The following is a 15,545-nucleotide window of genomic DNA, read 5'->3' as shown; positions in this document are numbered from 1 at the left end:
CGTTTTATTTCAGATTATCAATCTGTTTCAACCATGCTAACCAGTTTACGACATGATGGATGATACATCTGGCTCACTTCATTATATGCTTTCTCATCTTTAAAAATATATTTGGGAAAATAATTGCTGAATATCAATTTATTTTCAAAAGAAACTGAATATCATTAAATTGTGATTGATATTCACCCCACGCCTGGTTTGAGAGAAAGTTGTATTTTAACATTCCTGTAGAGTTGAAACGAGTCAGTGTTGCACGGCCATGTAGCTTGGAGCGAGCAGTTCATGGTTCATTTTGTTTCAGCTGTCAGCTATGCAGGTGAAGCTATTGTTGTCAATAAAATCGCCTCTCCATAAACCTAGTTAGTAAATCCAGGTGTTTATTTCACAGGTTCTGGCCTATGTGGATCAGCTGCATGGGAAATGGAACTTCACCGAAATACGCGCCATCTTCTCTCGGCGATACCTGCTGCAGAACGTGGGCATCGAGATCTTCATGTCCAACAGAAGTACGGCTCTCTCACACACGCACATATTGAACATGCGAACATATATCTTGCACGTTTCATCAAAATACTGATATATCAATCACGTTGTAAGCTAGGACGTCACGGAGAGCATAATGAGTAAATATTATTCCAGATTTCGATTTTGAAACATGCACGCACATGTAATACGTACACTTTCATTAAAGCGAAAGAATAAGAGTGTTTCCAAAATAATAAATACAGGGACGAAGATCAGTAAACAGACAAGTAAATGTTATTACTAATACTGCTCATAATTACAAAATCAATATACATCGTGTAAAAAAATTGCAGAATAAAATCAAAAAATATTTTAAAGGAAGGATGCCCGACTAGGCTGTTGAATATTATATTATATTATATTATATTATATTATATTATATTATATTATATTATATTATATTATATTATATTATATTATATTATATTATATTATATTATATTATATTATTAGGTATTATATTATATTATATGATTAGGTATTATATTATAAGGTATTATATTATATTATTAGGTATTATATTATTGTAACGTATTATATTACCTCAGTATGTTGTTAAATGACAGGCGTTATTGCAGGTAAATACGCGATGCTCCACAAACGCCGAGTGTGCGTACTGTTCCTCGCGAATGCACACTTTGAGTTACACATACGCGTTTCTCGAATTAATAATTCAGTACCAGGTGTGATAAAAATAACTACATAGGACTAGGTGTAACACACTTAACATTCATAAGTATCCTCGTGAAAGAACAGACTTGTCATAATTTGTAATAATTCCAAGGTGAAAGTCATGAATCCTGTCTGAACATATTTGCACATGCACACTTAGACAGATCACTGTCTATAATCGGTTGTAACTATCTGCACTGTTACCGACTCAGAGTATCTCATTACAGATTATTACCAGAAATTTGACATGTCAACACGAGTCAATGAATACAAGAGGATTAAAATGTCACTTCTGAATATGATATAGAAATGAATTAATAATTAACTTCCTCGTGTGGTACAACATACCGTTGTTTTACATAAGTAAAAAAGTATAGGACGTCTTTCCGCAATACCTATAAACGACCTCGAAGACTTTGCAGATAACCTTCAGTTAGGATATCAATAAAGGGTGTTCCGGATTTACTCCCAAACTAGTTTGTCTAATTTTTGTAGTGCCCCAAAATATTTTGGATGCCGGTTTGACTGGGCTTGTGCATGCTTAGCTTTGCGCATTAATACTGCCCCTTGGTATGGTGACAGGAACATGGAAACGGTGTCGGATATTGAGGAAATATTCACAGGCATGCTTTATCTGAAATGTGTTGAATGTAAGCTGTCATTTATATGCACATAAACCAAATTATCAACCAGATACAATTGCCAGGCGTTGTATGTTTCAAGGATTTTAAAATTTTAGAATAAACGATTTTAAGGATAATGGCTTTCAAACACTGGGAAATTTGTGGACTTGGTGCATCGTTAGACTTTCATTTATCCTGTTGTAGCAGTACAACTTAGTCAATAATGATAATAATAATATTAATACTAACAATAATACAATACAACACAATGCAATTCATATGAACGGATGTATACAGTTTGTTTGTGACAACAATCATACGAGTACACACAGAATAATAATGTTAATAATAATGGTATATTCATTTAAACAATTATCCGTTTGCGTGATGTCTATGATCTGACAGCCATGATTGACATTGACATATTGCATCAAACGAAATCGACAACAAACCAAACAATACACGAACTGTTCGGAGGATATGTAGTCATTTAAATCGTTTATGTTTTGAGGTGAAGTGGTTTATGTATGGGCCAATTGTAAGGGGTATCAGTGAACGTGTAGCCCCCGGGCGTGACACCGCTCCCCAGGGGGGGACACACTTATCTACTAGGTGCCATGTCAATAGATATAGAGCCCCGTCACAAGACGTGCCACGCAGGAAATTAATTGTGATTCTCTTTAACATGTGCTTAAACTCTTCTACTGGGTTAGTGCACGTGTGTGATTAAATTTAGACTCTTGATTAGAGCAGGATTGGGTGTGCTGGGCGGTTTAATTGGCTGGTTTGCAGTTTAGACCATTTGCACGGAATTAAAGAGTTTCTTGCAATTTACACCTTAGAAGTCTAGATTCGAGGGGGGGGGGGGGGGTATGAACGAAAACTATTGATCATTGCTAACGTTGTTACATACAGTGTAATTAACGGATAGGTAAATATAAGGTAGAAGCATATACGTCGTAATTGTCAACGTCATAGATCGTCGTGGGAAACATTGTTATTATTCGGTGAGTTAATATTTGATATCGCGTCAGCCTTTTTCCAAAGATTTTTGGTGTGGTTTTTTTTAGATATTTGTAGTTGTAGCTTGTTATATAATTATTCAGTAAATAATTCATTATTGTGTGAGTGAGTTAAAAGTTTAGGGAACTCTGGGTTAGAATAGTTTTCAGCAACCTATGCTGGTCGGCCGTGGCGACCAAATGGATTGGGGTGGTCGGACTCGGTGCCTAGGTTGACTGGGTGTAATCCGACGACGTGGATTGTTCTTCACAATATCGATCACTGGATTCACTGATTCGGCAATTTACAGGCCTCCGTCGTTTAGCTGAAATATATTGTTGAGTGAGCGTTAAAACAACAAACAAACGTTTATGTCAGCTGTTGTCAGCATTATTCCTTCTTAAATTACAGTTGAAATGTAATTTTGGCATACGACTTTGATCCGCTCCTAAAAACACGGATCGTACTGCGGGATTTCAGATGGTTATGTTTTGTTTGTTTGTTTGTTTGTTTGTTTGTTTAACGCCGCACTCAGCAATAATCCATCTATATGACGGCGGTTCACATGATTATGAAACTAATATTCACTGTATGACATCGTATATTGACGATTCTCGTACTCGTCAATATTCCAGCTGTTTGGCGTCGGTCTGTAAATAATCGACTCAGGTCCAGTTAATCCGCTGATTGATATTATGAACAACGATCCACGCCGTCAGGGTAAGATGACACGCAATCAACCAAGTCACGCATGACCACCCAATCTATTTAGTCTCCTTTTACGTCAAGAACGGTTTGCTGGGGACACAAAAATATTCTAACCCGGAATCCCCATGAGTTTAAGGATCGTCACAAAATCGGTCGTTTGTTCGCCTTCGGAAATATCACCAGCAAAATTCCGAATTATGTGTGGTAATCAAGACGACGCTTGAGAAATCAAAGCTTGGGTTTTTTTTATGTTCGAGTAAGACACGTGAAAAGGGAAGTCGGTGCTTGCGGCAGCGGTGTGAAGATGTACAAACTGGGCTCCGTCTCAGCCTACGGTTGTCGGCGGTATTGAGTGATTGACAGCCCGCAGGTTAATTTCATACAGCCTGAAACAGAAACAAACTCGTGCTTTTAACGAAATTGGTTTTCAAATCCTCCAACGTTTTGGCGTATATTTGAACAGGGGTTTTATCATAATAATCCAATAAACATACTCTGTTTTGATCTTTGTGCGGATATCTGTTACTAAGAGGAACGGTGTTTTCACCGGGTGTTTTACGCGATGTTGCGCTGTTTTTGTGACGCTTTTTGTCGTGGGTGCGCTTCAGAACACGGCACGGTCTGATAAATGAATGGCATACTTTTTTCATATTAAGCATATGTCTTATCTAATATTAGCTTTCACATTTAATGTTGGCTTTTTATGAAGTACCGAAACAAGAAATTCAGTTAAAACTTCCGTTGACCTATTTGAAATGAGCGAGTTTAACGCGTGTGGTTGCACACAACTGTGGCGATTATAGTGATTTACGCTGACCTATTATAAATAAAGGAACAATTCCGTGTAGATTTATACACTCTGGTTCCTTGGTTTGAAAAAAAAAGTTAAGTTTAACATGTACATGTATATATGAACAATGAAATTTCTTACGATGCAATAAGTCGACAAACTTCAATGTGTTTGAAATCCCGTATCCTATATTTCTCTTATTCATTTTAAGACTCCAGTGACATCCAACGGATGACATTCATTGATAAGTTTGTTTATGTGCATAATAATTACAGCTTACATTAATCCCAATTCCGATAAATCATGCCTGTAGAATGGAATAGTTATTACAATATCAAACGAATGTAGGTATCGTCAATTGATTACGAAACATGCAGTTCATTTTACATACCAACATGCATAAACGGATAGCGGTCAAAGGGGAGACAACTCGTATTTGAAGCGTTCATAAAATCCTTTACAGAACTTGTTTTATCAACACGAAAACATTAGTGCCTAGCATATGCCACAAATACATAAAACGCAATGTTTTTTTCAAATGACAAGATATGTTTTATTGTAGGTCTTCCAAAAATTAGATACTGTATTAATTTATTAGATGAATTTTCTGACATACCGTTTGAATGTAAAACTGTTTCCAAAGTAGTTTTCTTCTTTGTTTGATGTCTCTGAGTAAGCTGCAATATCTAGCAGTGTGGTCTCTACATGACTTTGTTGAAATATGCCTCTGTTTACCCAGCAGTCTATAGGTACCTGGTACGGGACCCGTGAAGATCAGGGTAAAATATGTCTTCAGCTCGATGACTTGGTAGATGCATGTCAACGTATTCCAATGGTGTAGGTCAATGCTCATGATGTCAATCACTGGATTGTCTGGTCCAGTTTCGATTATTTACAGACCACCATCATATAGCTGGAATATTGCTGAGTGTGGTGTAAACAAACAAACACACACACACACACACACACACACACACACACACACACACACACACACACACACACACACACACACACACACACACAAAAAAAAAACCTGGTATGGTGAGATGTCTATGTAACTGTTAACTTCTAAGGCCTCTCAGTGCAATATAAATGGAATTATTTCTCCTTTCAGCCGCTGTGATGTTTGCTTTCCCAGACCATTCCACAGTAAAGAAAGTCATCAATGCCTTGCCGCGTGTTGGAGTCGGAATAAAATATGGACTTCCACAGGCGAGGTGAGTACGTCAGATGACATATAAACCAGACAATTAGTAACACACGACTCACTCACTCACTCACTCACTCACTCACTCACTCACCCACCCAAATCCCACCCACTCGCTCGCCCGTCCGCCCGCCCGCACTCACTCACTCACTCACTCACTCACTGTTTTTCATTCATTAGTCTGAAATTTAAAAATAATTTCAACTACCTACATTGAATGTTAGGCCAAAATGTCTGTAAACCATTTAATAAAAAATAGTATTGAAGACATTATCTTTACGTTATTTCCCATCTCCAGACGGATGTCACTTGCGTCAGGCAAGCAGTTGTACAAGTTGTCCTCCATGACCCAGAAGTGGCAGAGGAGGGAGATCTCCAACTTCGACTACATCATGTACCTCAACACCATCGCAGGTATGTCACCGTGCGTCTAATTCAATGTCCATGCAAGTGTTTATGAACTGAAGGTGGCATGCATCGGTATGATCCTATGATCGTATTTTCCAATCCCGGTTTGGTCCGATTATGTTTCTAGGTTTATCACCACCTGTCGGTGCTCGTGGGTTTCACCAAAGTGGTAAATGTCTGAGACCTGCATCACTTCGGGCTTTCCTTCCATGTTAAGCTGACACGCCGTGATATAACTGGAATACTGTTCAAAGTGGCGCTAATTCCAACTAACTCATTGAAAGAAGGAGCCACTTCGTTGATATGGTATCTTCTATTTGATATGATTGTATATGAATTGAGTTTTGTAGACAAATGCCTTGGTATATTATATTCTAGACAATCACGAAACATTGTGTTGGTTGTGTTGCAGGTCGTACGTACAATGACCTGAATCAGTACCCAGTGTTCCCGTGGGTTCTGGTCAACTACGACTCGGAAGAGCTGGACCTGAGCCAGCCTGCAAACTACAGAGACCTCTCCAAGGTGACACCCACACTCACGTGTACAGCTAATGTTCCGTACTTTGCTGTGCACAGTTGCCTCCCCTAGCCGTGCCAGAAACTTGTGATTGTGTGTTCACTCCGAGCTTTCTTCCCATAGGCTTAAAAAAATAAAAGAATTGGTTCTCCGGTAACGACTTTTGAAAAAGTATTACATTACATTATGTTCTGATTGAAACAATACTAATGAAATGAATTAAAAAGATCAATAAATATGTGCATTTATATTGTTTCAGTATAAGATCATTGGACAGTTTTTGTTTGTCACTTGTATCATGTTTTCCACTAATGAAGTTTAAAGCACGTATTGTGATAGAAGATGTTTTGCTGGGAGCACTGTCAAGGGGAGGTAACTCTGAAGCTAATATTGTATCAATGTATTGATCATGTTCACATCCTTTGTTTCTGTGACAGCCAATCGGAGCTCTGAATGAGACGAGGAAGGCGTACTTCGAGGAACGGTACCAGACGTGGGAGCATGATCAGATCCCGCCATTCCACTACGGAACCCACTACTCCACTGCAGCATTCACACTCAACTGGCTGATTAGAGTGGTGAGTTGGCACCTCCTTGTGACTAGCATCCTTCACCTTGATGCTTGGCAATGTCCGATACGTCAGCACGCTTTCACTGGGTCTTGAGCTCAACTTCTGTTTAGGGGTGTCTGTTTACGGATGTCAGTGTACGGACGTCTGTTTACAGATGTCAGTTTACGGACATCGGTTTACGGATGCCTGTTCATGTATGTGTGTTTACGGACGTGTGTTCACAGATGTCTGTTTACGGATGTTGGTTCACAGATGTAGTCATATGAAGCATAATACCCTGGTGACACTAACTATCTTGTTGAGATGTCTGACTGGCCAGTAGTTGAAGGCAGTCATTTCTCATGACTACTTGATTTAAACCCGGCGTAATTCCAGCTAGAACTGGTCCCTAGCAGCCCGTGCTGGTTGCAGGAGCCGACCTTAGGGATCACATGGTCGGGCTCATTGACTTGTTTGCAAATCAATTTCTGCATTGTGTGGTCTGGACTTTAATACCAGTATTTATAGGCTGCAGTTGTATTGCTGGAATATTGCTGAGTGCGGCATTAAACGACAAATGCACACCTTTGACTGACCCTACCTTCACTACACTAGCTGTGCTACACATTGTCCACCTGTGTCTCCAGGAGCCCTTCACCACCATGTTTCTCAACCTGCAAGAGGGCAAGTTTGACCACCCCAACCGGATCTTCACATCCATCAGCCAGGCCTGGAAGAACTGCCAGAGGGACACATCCGATGTCAAGGTCAGTCTCGCTGTCCTCGATCTGAATTATCATAAGGGCCATGACACCATATTATCATATTACAGATACTGTTATTAGTGGGATAAACAATTCCAATAAACTTATTATCACAGTCTTATAGATATGGAAATGAGGTCACTTAGAAACACAACTAATTTCAATGGGCTTAGACATCAGATAAAGGCTATTGCCCCGTAAATCGTATATGTTATGTTATGCTCTGCCCTGGTGTAAGTGCACTTTGTTATCTGACTTGAAGCAGTTATGTTTTCAGTACACATTTAGGCCTAAAAGAATAAATGAGTTCGTTCTTAGGCAGAGGCATTTGAAACTATAGTGCGGTCAAGTGTTTTTTTTTCTTTTCTTTTTTCTTCGTTTTTTGGGGGGTTGTTCAAACGAGTATGTAACCAAATAAACAGTTGTGTAACCAAATAAACAGTTGTGTACAATCAACCTGGGAAAGGGCTTCCCTACATAAATGTTTTCCTTGATGAGTAAAATACTGGAATACAGTATTTGACCACCGTTAGACTTGGAATATTTAAGGATTTTTTTAAAAATGGAAATAAAAATGAAACATGTAGCACACTTTATGATGATGCGGGCAGTGCCTGAGAACCAAGACTATTATTATCCCCCGCCATGAAGTGGAAGGGGGATATAGGAATGGGTGCCGTCCGTCCGTCCGTCACATTTTGTTTCCGGAGCAGATCTTGAAAACCGTACCATATTTCTTCACCAAACTTGGCACATAGATAGATCTAGTGGTGAACTGGTGCCTTTTGATAGTTTGGGATTTTAAAAAAAAATATTTTTTGAGTTTCCAAGGCAACGACTTTGATTTAGACTGAAAATGGCAGTAGTCCTCGTTTCCGGAGCAGATCTTGAAAACCGTACCATATTTCTTCACCAAACTTGGCACATAGATAGATCTTGTGGTGATTTGGTACCTTTTGATAGTTTGGGAATTTTTAAAAACAATATTTTTCGAGTTTCCATGGCAACGACTTTGATTTAGACTGAAAATGGCGGTAGTCCTCGTTTCCGGAGCAGATCTTGAAAAACGTACTATATTTCTTTACAAAAAGGCCCAGTGAACATAGTTCACAGGAGCTAATGCATTGCACACACCGACATGTCATATTGGTGGGGGATGTGAGTATTTCATGCTTGTTTTTGTAGCCTTAGATACTTGACCAGAAATGTTATAGATACAGAATGCCTGTACTATTGGTGTGAGTAAGCAATGTAGGGATGTTCTTGATGTCTGGTTTCTACAGGAGCTGATCCCCGAGTTCTACTGCCTCCCAGAGATGCTCATCAACAGCAGTGGATACAACCTCGGCAAGCAGGAGGAAGGCGACGTTGTCAACGATGTCATCCTTCCACCCTGGGCCAAGTCACCTCACGACTTTGTCAGGATATTGAGAATGGTGAGGATGCCTTATAAACATCACTGACTTTTTGAACCGATCAAGGTCAAGGTGACATTGAGGCATCATATTTAACATCCTATTAATAATATCACACTGTAGTAAGAACTGTATCATCTAATTGTCCTCCATGGATTTGGTTGTCTCTTTACTACATTGATCAGGATGAGGATATAATGGTGGCAGACAAGCCATTGCTGTTTCAGGGATGAGACAGAAACATGTGCCCTGAGCCTTGCCCTTCTTTAAGCCTTGCCTCTCTTTAAGCCTGCCCCCTCTTTAAGCCTGGCCCCTCTTTAAGCCTTGCCCCTCTTAAGGCATTGCCCCTCTTTAGGCCTTGTCCCTCTTTAAGCCTTGCCTCTCTTTAAGCCTTGCCCCTCTTTAAGCCTTGCCCCTCTTAAGGCATTGCCCCTCTTAAGGCATTGCCCCTCTTTAGGCCTTGTCCCTCTTTAAGCCTTGCCCCACTTTAGGCCTTGCCCCACTTTAAGCCTTGTCCCTCTTTAAGCCTTGCCCCTCTTTAGACCTTGCCTCTCTTTAGACCTTGCCCCTCTTTAGGCCTTGCCTCTCTTTAGGCCTTGCCCCTCTTTAGGCCTTGCCCCTCTTTAAGCCTTGCCCCACTTTAAGCCTTGTCCCTCTTTAAGCCTTGCCCCTCTTTAAGCCTTGCCCCTCTTTAGACCTTGCCCCTCTTTAGACCTTGCCCCTCTTTAGACCTTGCCCCTCTTTAGGCCTTGCCTCTCTTTAGGCCTTGCCCCTCTTTAAGCCTTGTCCCTCTTTAAGCCTTGCCCCTCTTTAAACCTGTGTGTTGTTTCAGGCCCTGGAGTCAGAGTTTGTGTCCTGTCAGCTGCATCACTGGGTCGACCTCATCTTCGGCTACAAGCAGAAGGGTAAGTCATGATTGAAATCAACCAACCAACCAACCATGTAAACTATGGTTATAATGAACTCAAAGTATAAATTGTATTTCGTTATAACCGTAGTTCATTTTAAGCATATGTACAGTATATATACAGCAAATGAACGGGACCAAAAACACAGTTCGTTCTGTCCATCAGTTAGTCATATGTGTGTTCACTAAACATAGTTTTCTGTGCTGTGAAATATTGGCAAACATCTGAGGCCTTTACTTTTCCGCTCTAGGAACTTGCATGGATTTTCATGTTTAAATCCAAATGTTTAATGTAATTGTTTAACCGTGAATTGTTTAAGTGATCAATATTACTGGAATGGTCACAGATTCAGAAACTGCATGAAGTCAACATGCTACTTGAACTGTATCTTGAATGTAAAGGCAATGGTCCAAAATCAATATTCTGGTACTTTGATTATTTTTGGGGGGATTACTGAAATTTGGGACAGTGGATCTTTACATCAAGAACATAAAATAAATATTTTGTGTGTACAGCCTGTATGACTAAGGTTTGTCAATATTCAACTGCTTGTATACATAGGATGTCCGTAAGACTGTGTTTTATGAGCCAGGATATATCTGTGTATATGGATAAATATCTGTTCTTCTCATAGGTCCTGAGGCTGTGCGTTCCACAAATATATTCTACTACCTGACGTATGAGGGTGCTGCCAACTTAGAAGCCATGACGGACCCGATCATGAAGGAGGTGAGTGCATGCATGCATTGATGACTAGCTCGCAGATTAATAGTAACAGCCATGATTTCCCTTGAACCCCCTGTTTTGAGTTCCGAGCATCCAACTGCTGTTCGTGAGAGTTACACACTTGTATCGCATGGTCAGGCGCTGTGATTGTGTGTCATCGTGCCCCGATAGAATGGGTTGTTGCTCATGTTTACAACCGCTGGTTTGCCTGCCCCCGATTCCATTATCCATTATATACAGCTACCATGATACAGCTGCCATGTTACAGCTGCCATGATACAGCTGCCATGCTACAGCTGCCATGTTACAGATGCCATGTTACAGATGCCATGATACAGCTGCCATGTTACAGATGCCATGATACAGCTGCCATGATACAGATGCCATGTTACAGATGCCATGTTACAGATGCCATGATACAGCTGCCATGTTACAGATGCCATGATACAGCTGCCATGATACAGATGCCATGTTACAGATGCCATGATACAGCTGCCATGATACAGATGCCATGATACAGATGCCATGTTACAGCTGCCATGATACAGCTGTCATGTTACAGATGCCATGATACAGCTGCCATGTTACAGATGCCATGTTACAGATGCCATGATACAGCTGTCATGTTACAGCTGCCATGTTACAGCTGCCATGTTACAGCTGAATAGTGCTGACCTCAGTGCTACACCTCTTTCATGCACTTGTTGCTCACAAACTAAAGTCCACATTATCCACAGACAACATTTGATGATCAATCTATCGACAACTAGTTTGCAGGTCCAGACTCTATGATGTCCTCCGGTTTGTTGAGATGCAGCTCACAGAGGTAGCTGATGGCAGCCATGACCAGTTTTGGCTGTAACAGCCCAACACTTGCTCCGCAATTCGCTTGCAACCCAGAATACAATGATCGTTCGAATCCCGGTCCGCCCCGATTATGTTTCTAGGTCTGTCAGCACCATACCCGTATTTGTGGTAAACGTCTAAGACCTGGATCCCTTTGGGCTTTCCTCCCACATTAAGCTGACACGCTGTGATATGAGTGGAATACTGTTCAACTCACACACCCACACTGTCGTCTTTGTATATTTTTAATTTGCCTCTTTTACTTTCAGGCCATTGAAAATCAAATCCGCAGTTTTGGTCAGACCCCGACACAGCTCCTTGCAGAACCTCATCCTCCGCGCAGCTCCGTCATGCATCTGGTAGGTGTCACTTCAGAGCTGTCGACAAGGGCTTCACTCAGTCAATACTCTCTCCTCAATAGTCACATGCTTTAGATTCAGGCTGTTCCTCTGTGCCTTCTCTAACAGTTTGGCTTCATGTAAATCATGTATTTGCTACTTTGTAGCCAGTAGCTAGAAGCCTTTAAGCCTTCAGTGACATTTCCGAGTAAAATTCTTAATAAGAAGATTTAGTGAATTTATGGCACATTTTCTGTTGTATCAAAGTGTATTTTGTGTAAGTTGTTGTTTCGTTGTTCTCTGTCACTGTAGTAGCGTTGTCTTATATTATACACTGTGTGACAAGTTGTACCAACTCACTGACAATATTGATTCTGTTGATAAGATGTCCTGTTTCTCTAATAATGGACTAGATTTCATAATGCCTATTTTTCTGTAATTTTAACATATATCACAAAACTTAAGTGTTGTAGCTTAGAATATCAGTTCAAGTACTATTTCAATTTCTTATTTTAGTGCAATATTTCATTGTCGTATCTTGCATTATGAAGCTATTCCTGTACTAACCTATTAAACTCCCATATATACTCAGAGTGATCTCCCTTGATTGCAGTGTGCATCTTGCATAAGCCATATTTGGGGAGATTTTATTAGGTTATTTTTAGTTTGACAAATTTTAATGATCACTGTCAGTTTCAGATGTTGTTTCTGTATATATCATAATCATTTCTGTCACAGCATGTAAATATATCATAAAACATTTTTTAAATTTTGATGGCGATACATTATAATAGATTTTATACTATTTGAAAACTTCGATGAAATTTTGAAGATATTGTAAACATACATGTTATTTGAAACTTATAACTGATTTTCTTGAATTTTTACTAGAATAGGCATTCATTAATATTTCTAGTATTTTATTTTGCGTTTAATAACATTGTACTTTTGTGTATGTTTCTCTGTGTGTTCCACAACTATTTGTGAAAGTGTTGATTTGTAACATGCATGCACCCAATGATATTTAATCCTGTTTGAACAATTAGGATTGTGGTTTTGTTCAGAGGCTAGATATGAACACCTCGGTGAGTATGCTGCTGTCGTACGACTAACCATTAACAAGCACTGCTATATTTTATTGCAGCTAACCGAAAAGATAAAGGAACGCAGAAGTAGAGGGCTAGCAAAGGTCGATACAGCTTCGTTAACATGGCTTCTGAGACTGACTGTTTCATTGTAGATTATTTCACTTTGTTTTAATTATTTTCTCTGAGTTTTCTTTTGTTTACTTGGGAGTATTCTATACCTGACACTTCTGTGATTGCAAATGAATATGGGTTTTGACTAACTGGTCACCTCCAGACCCCTATCATCAAGGTATATACAGTAAAACTTTGTTACCTGTCGTTGTCTCTGCCTTATATGATAAAGCTGCTTCAATCCTGAAAGTACACAGTGATTTGATGGGATTGCTATTTGTGTTAATCGAGCCAGACTCAAAATCAAGTTATGGTGATGAATGGGTATTTATCATAATGGAATGAAGATATGATACACTGGATTATCAAGGATATTAAACATGTAATAGTAACATTGATTCCTTTTCAAGGTGAATTTGCCAGTACACCTACAGTTTCAAGAAAGACATTTTTGATGTATTGGCCGATACACTGAGGAAATGATAAACAAGCTGTATATCCATAGAGCTATCTCTCTTCTTGGGGAAGTTTGACAAACTGTTAGTGAGAAATAGAATCTCTATTCTAACCGATAACGGGGTTAATAATTAAATGGTTTTAAGCTGGATTCTGACATGTAAATGGCTATTAAATGTTTCTTGTTTATTTACAACCAATCAGATGCTGTGTAGATATCACATGATTTACGTACGTCTGCTACAAAATGGCAGAGTTATTTTGGAGAAGTGAAGAGGGACTAGGTAACAACCACACATATTTGTCGCGTGAAAACACATGTTGGTGAACTTTTTGAAGTCTGCTCACCAGTGTTTGCAAACTTGAGGGAAGCCAAGTTTAGACCATTGTCTGGAATCGGGTACAGCATCTTTAATATATAGGGAGATGGAGGTATCATGGTTTTACTGTATTTACCTCGTGATAGAACTCTCTGATAACTGTAGCGCTAAGATTGTTTTGTTCAAGTGAGGCTAGATTACATTCATAGTTGATTTTGTTAAAATTACTAATGATGTGTTCAGATGTTTGAAAAGGCTAAAGATGCAGCTGTATCAGGTTGCAGACACGATGTGTAGAGAGAATTTACATTCCGACAATTCTTCCTTGAGTTGTTAGTGAAGTGTAGTTTTGTAATAAGATTTTCCTTTGGTCAGTCTCAGAAGTGAACAAGATGTTCATTGGCTAGGGTGCTTGGGTGTGGGATAAGATTCTGTCTTGAGCTCCAATTTGTTTGAATTTGATTTGGTGAGAGGAAGAACTGGTGCTTCTCTTCCTTCTGTTGTCTTGGTAACGTGTCCCTCCCCCGGGATTGGCTAACTAACTGTGATGGTTGATAAACATGCTCCACTGGATATTCTCAATCTTACCGTTGCGATTACTCTGGATGCTGTTATGTCATCATGAAACTAATTGTCCAGGGTCCGTTTCACAAAGCGATCTTAGCACTACAACTGTTGTAAGCCTGTGTTGAAGTATGGAGATGATTATCTTAGTGCTAAGATGGCTTTTTAAAATGGGGCCCAGACGTGTACAACTTCTAATTGATCATACAGATGAATTTTCTGATCTGTCTTTAAACTCCAAGTATGACCAAGCTAACAGTATTTCAGCTATATCACGGCATGTCAGTTTATTGTTGGCGGAAAGCCAGAAGTGATGCAGTTTGTAGTTTTGACTGACAAACCAATAATCATAAGGAGGGCAGATCGAGGATTCAAACTTTAGATCATAGGATCATGGCATGCCCAGGAAACAAAATCCTGACAAGCAAATTAACTCGACCTGATGACTTAAATTTTTTGTTAAGACAATTATTGTTAAGAGTGTGAGGACAGGTTAGTGATGAACAACCACAGGGTGAAAAACAAGGTGAATCTCGGATTGAAACCCGCCATCAGCATCCTGTAGCATGGCTAAGGGACATAACTCTGTACAGCAAATTGCATTACCCTACACCACTGGGCTCCCACATCCCTGCTTCTCAAGCTTCAGGGGACCCTGTACAGATGATACTTGTGGAAGGGAGACCTATTTTACCTTGAGTTTAGGCTTCAAAAAATAAAGAATTGGTTCTCAGGCAATGGCTTTTGAAAATATGGTGCGTTTTGGGTTGTTCAAACTTGTATGTAACCATATAAACAGTTGTGTACAAATCAACCTAGGAAAGGGCCTCCCGACATAAGTTATTTCTTCATGAGTAAAATACTGGAATACAGTATTTGACTTCTGAATATTAAAGGTTTTTTTTGTTTTTTGTTTAAAATGGAAATAGAAATGAAACTTTATGATGATGTGGGCGGTGCCTGATCACCAAGACTATTATTTTTTTTAGCCTTATACAATA

General features: G+C 39.6%; 1 protein-coding gene across 1 annotated transcript in view; it reads left to right on the top strand.

The window, feature by feature from the left end:
* The window catches only part of LOC139450255 (neurobeachin-like), a 240,172-nt gene that overhangs the window by 210,039 nt on the left and 14,588 nt on the right, over window positions 1-15,545 (top strand). Inside the window, exons 38-48 of the mRNA XM_071231934.1 lie at window positions 389-506; window positions 5,438-5,540; window positions 5,829-5,944; window positions 6,351-6,463; window positions 6,895-7,035; window positions 7,656-7,775; window positions 9,056-9,208; window positions 10,020-10,092; window positions 10,730-10,824; window positions 11,937-12,026; window positions 13,150-13,194. Coding sequence (XP_071088035.1) covers window positions 389-506; window positions 5,438-5,540; window positions 5,829-5,944; window positions 6,351-6,463; window positions 6,895-7,035; window positions 7,656-7,775; window positions 9,056-9,208; window positions 10,020-10,092; window positions 10,730-10,824; window positions 11,937-12,026; window positions 13,150-13,194 — 1,167 coding nt within the window. The remainder of the gene's footprint in view (window positions 1-388; window positions 507-5,437; window positions 5,541-5,828; window positions 5,945-6,350; window positions 6,464-6,894; window positions 7,036-7,655; window positions 7,776-9,055; window positions 9,209-10,019; window positions 10,093-10,729; window positions 10,825-11,936; window positions 12,027-13,149; window positions 13,195-15,545) is intronic.

The sequence above is a fragment of the Haliotis cracherodii genome, unplaced genomic scaffold (assembly GCF_022045235.1).
Source record: "Haliotis cracherodii isolate W230 unplaced genomic scaffold, xgHalCrac1.p SCAF_8, whole genome shotgun sequence".
Classification (NCBI taxonomy): Eukaryota; Metazoa; Mollusca; class Gastropoda; order Lepetellida; family Haliotidae; genus Haliotis; species Haliotis cracherodii.
The sequence above is the reverse complement of the archived record's forward strand: the minus strand, read 5'-3'. Positions and strand labels throughout refer to the sequence as shown.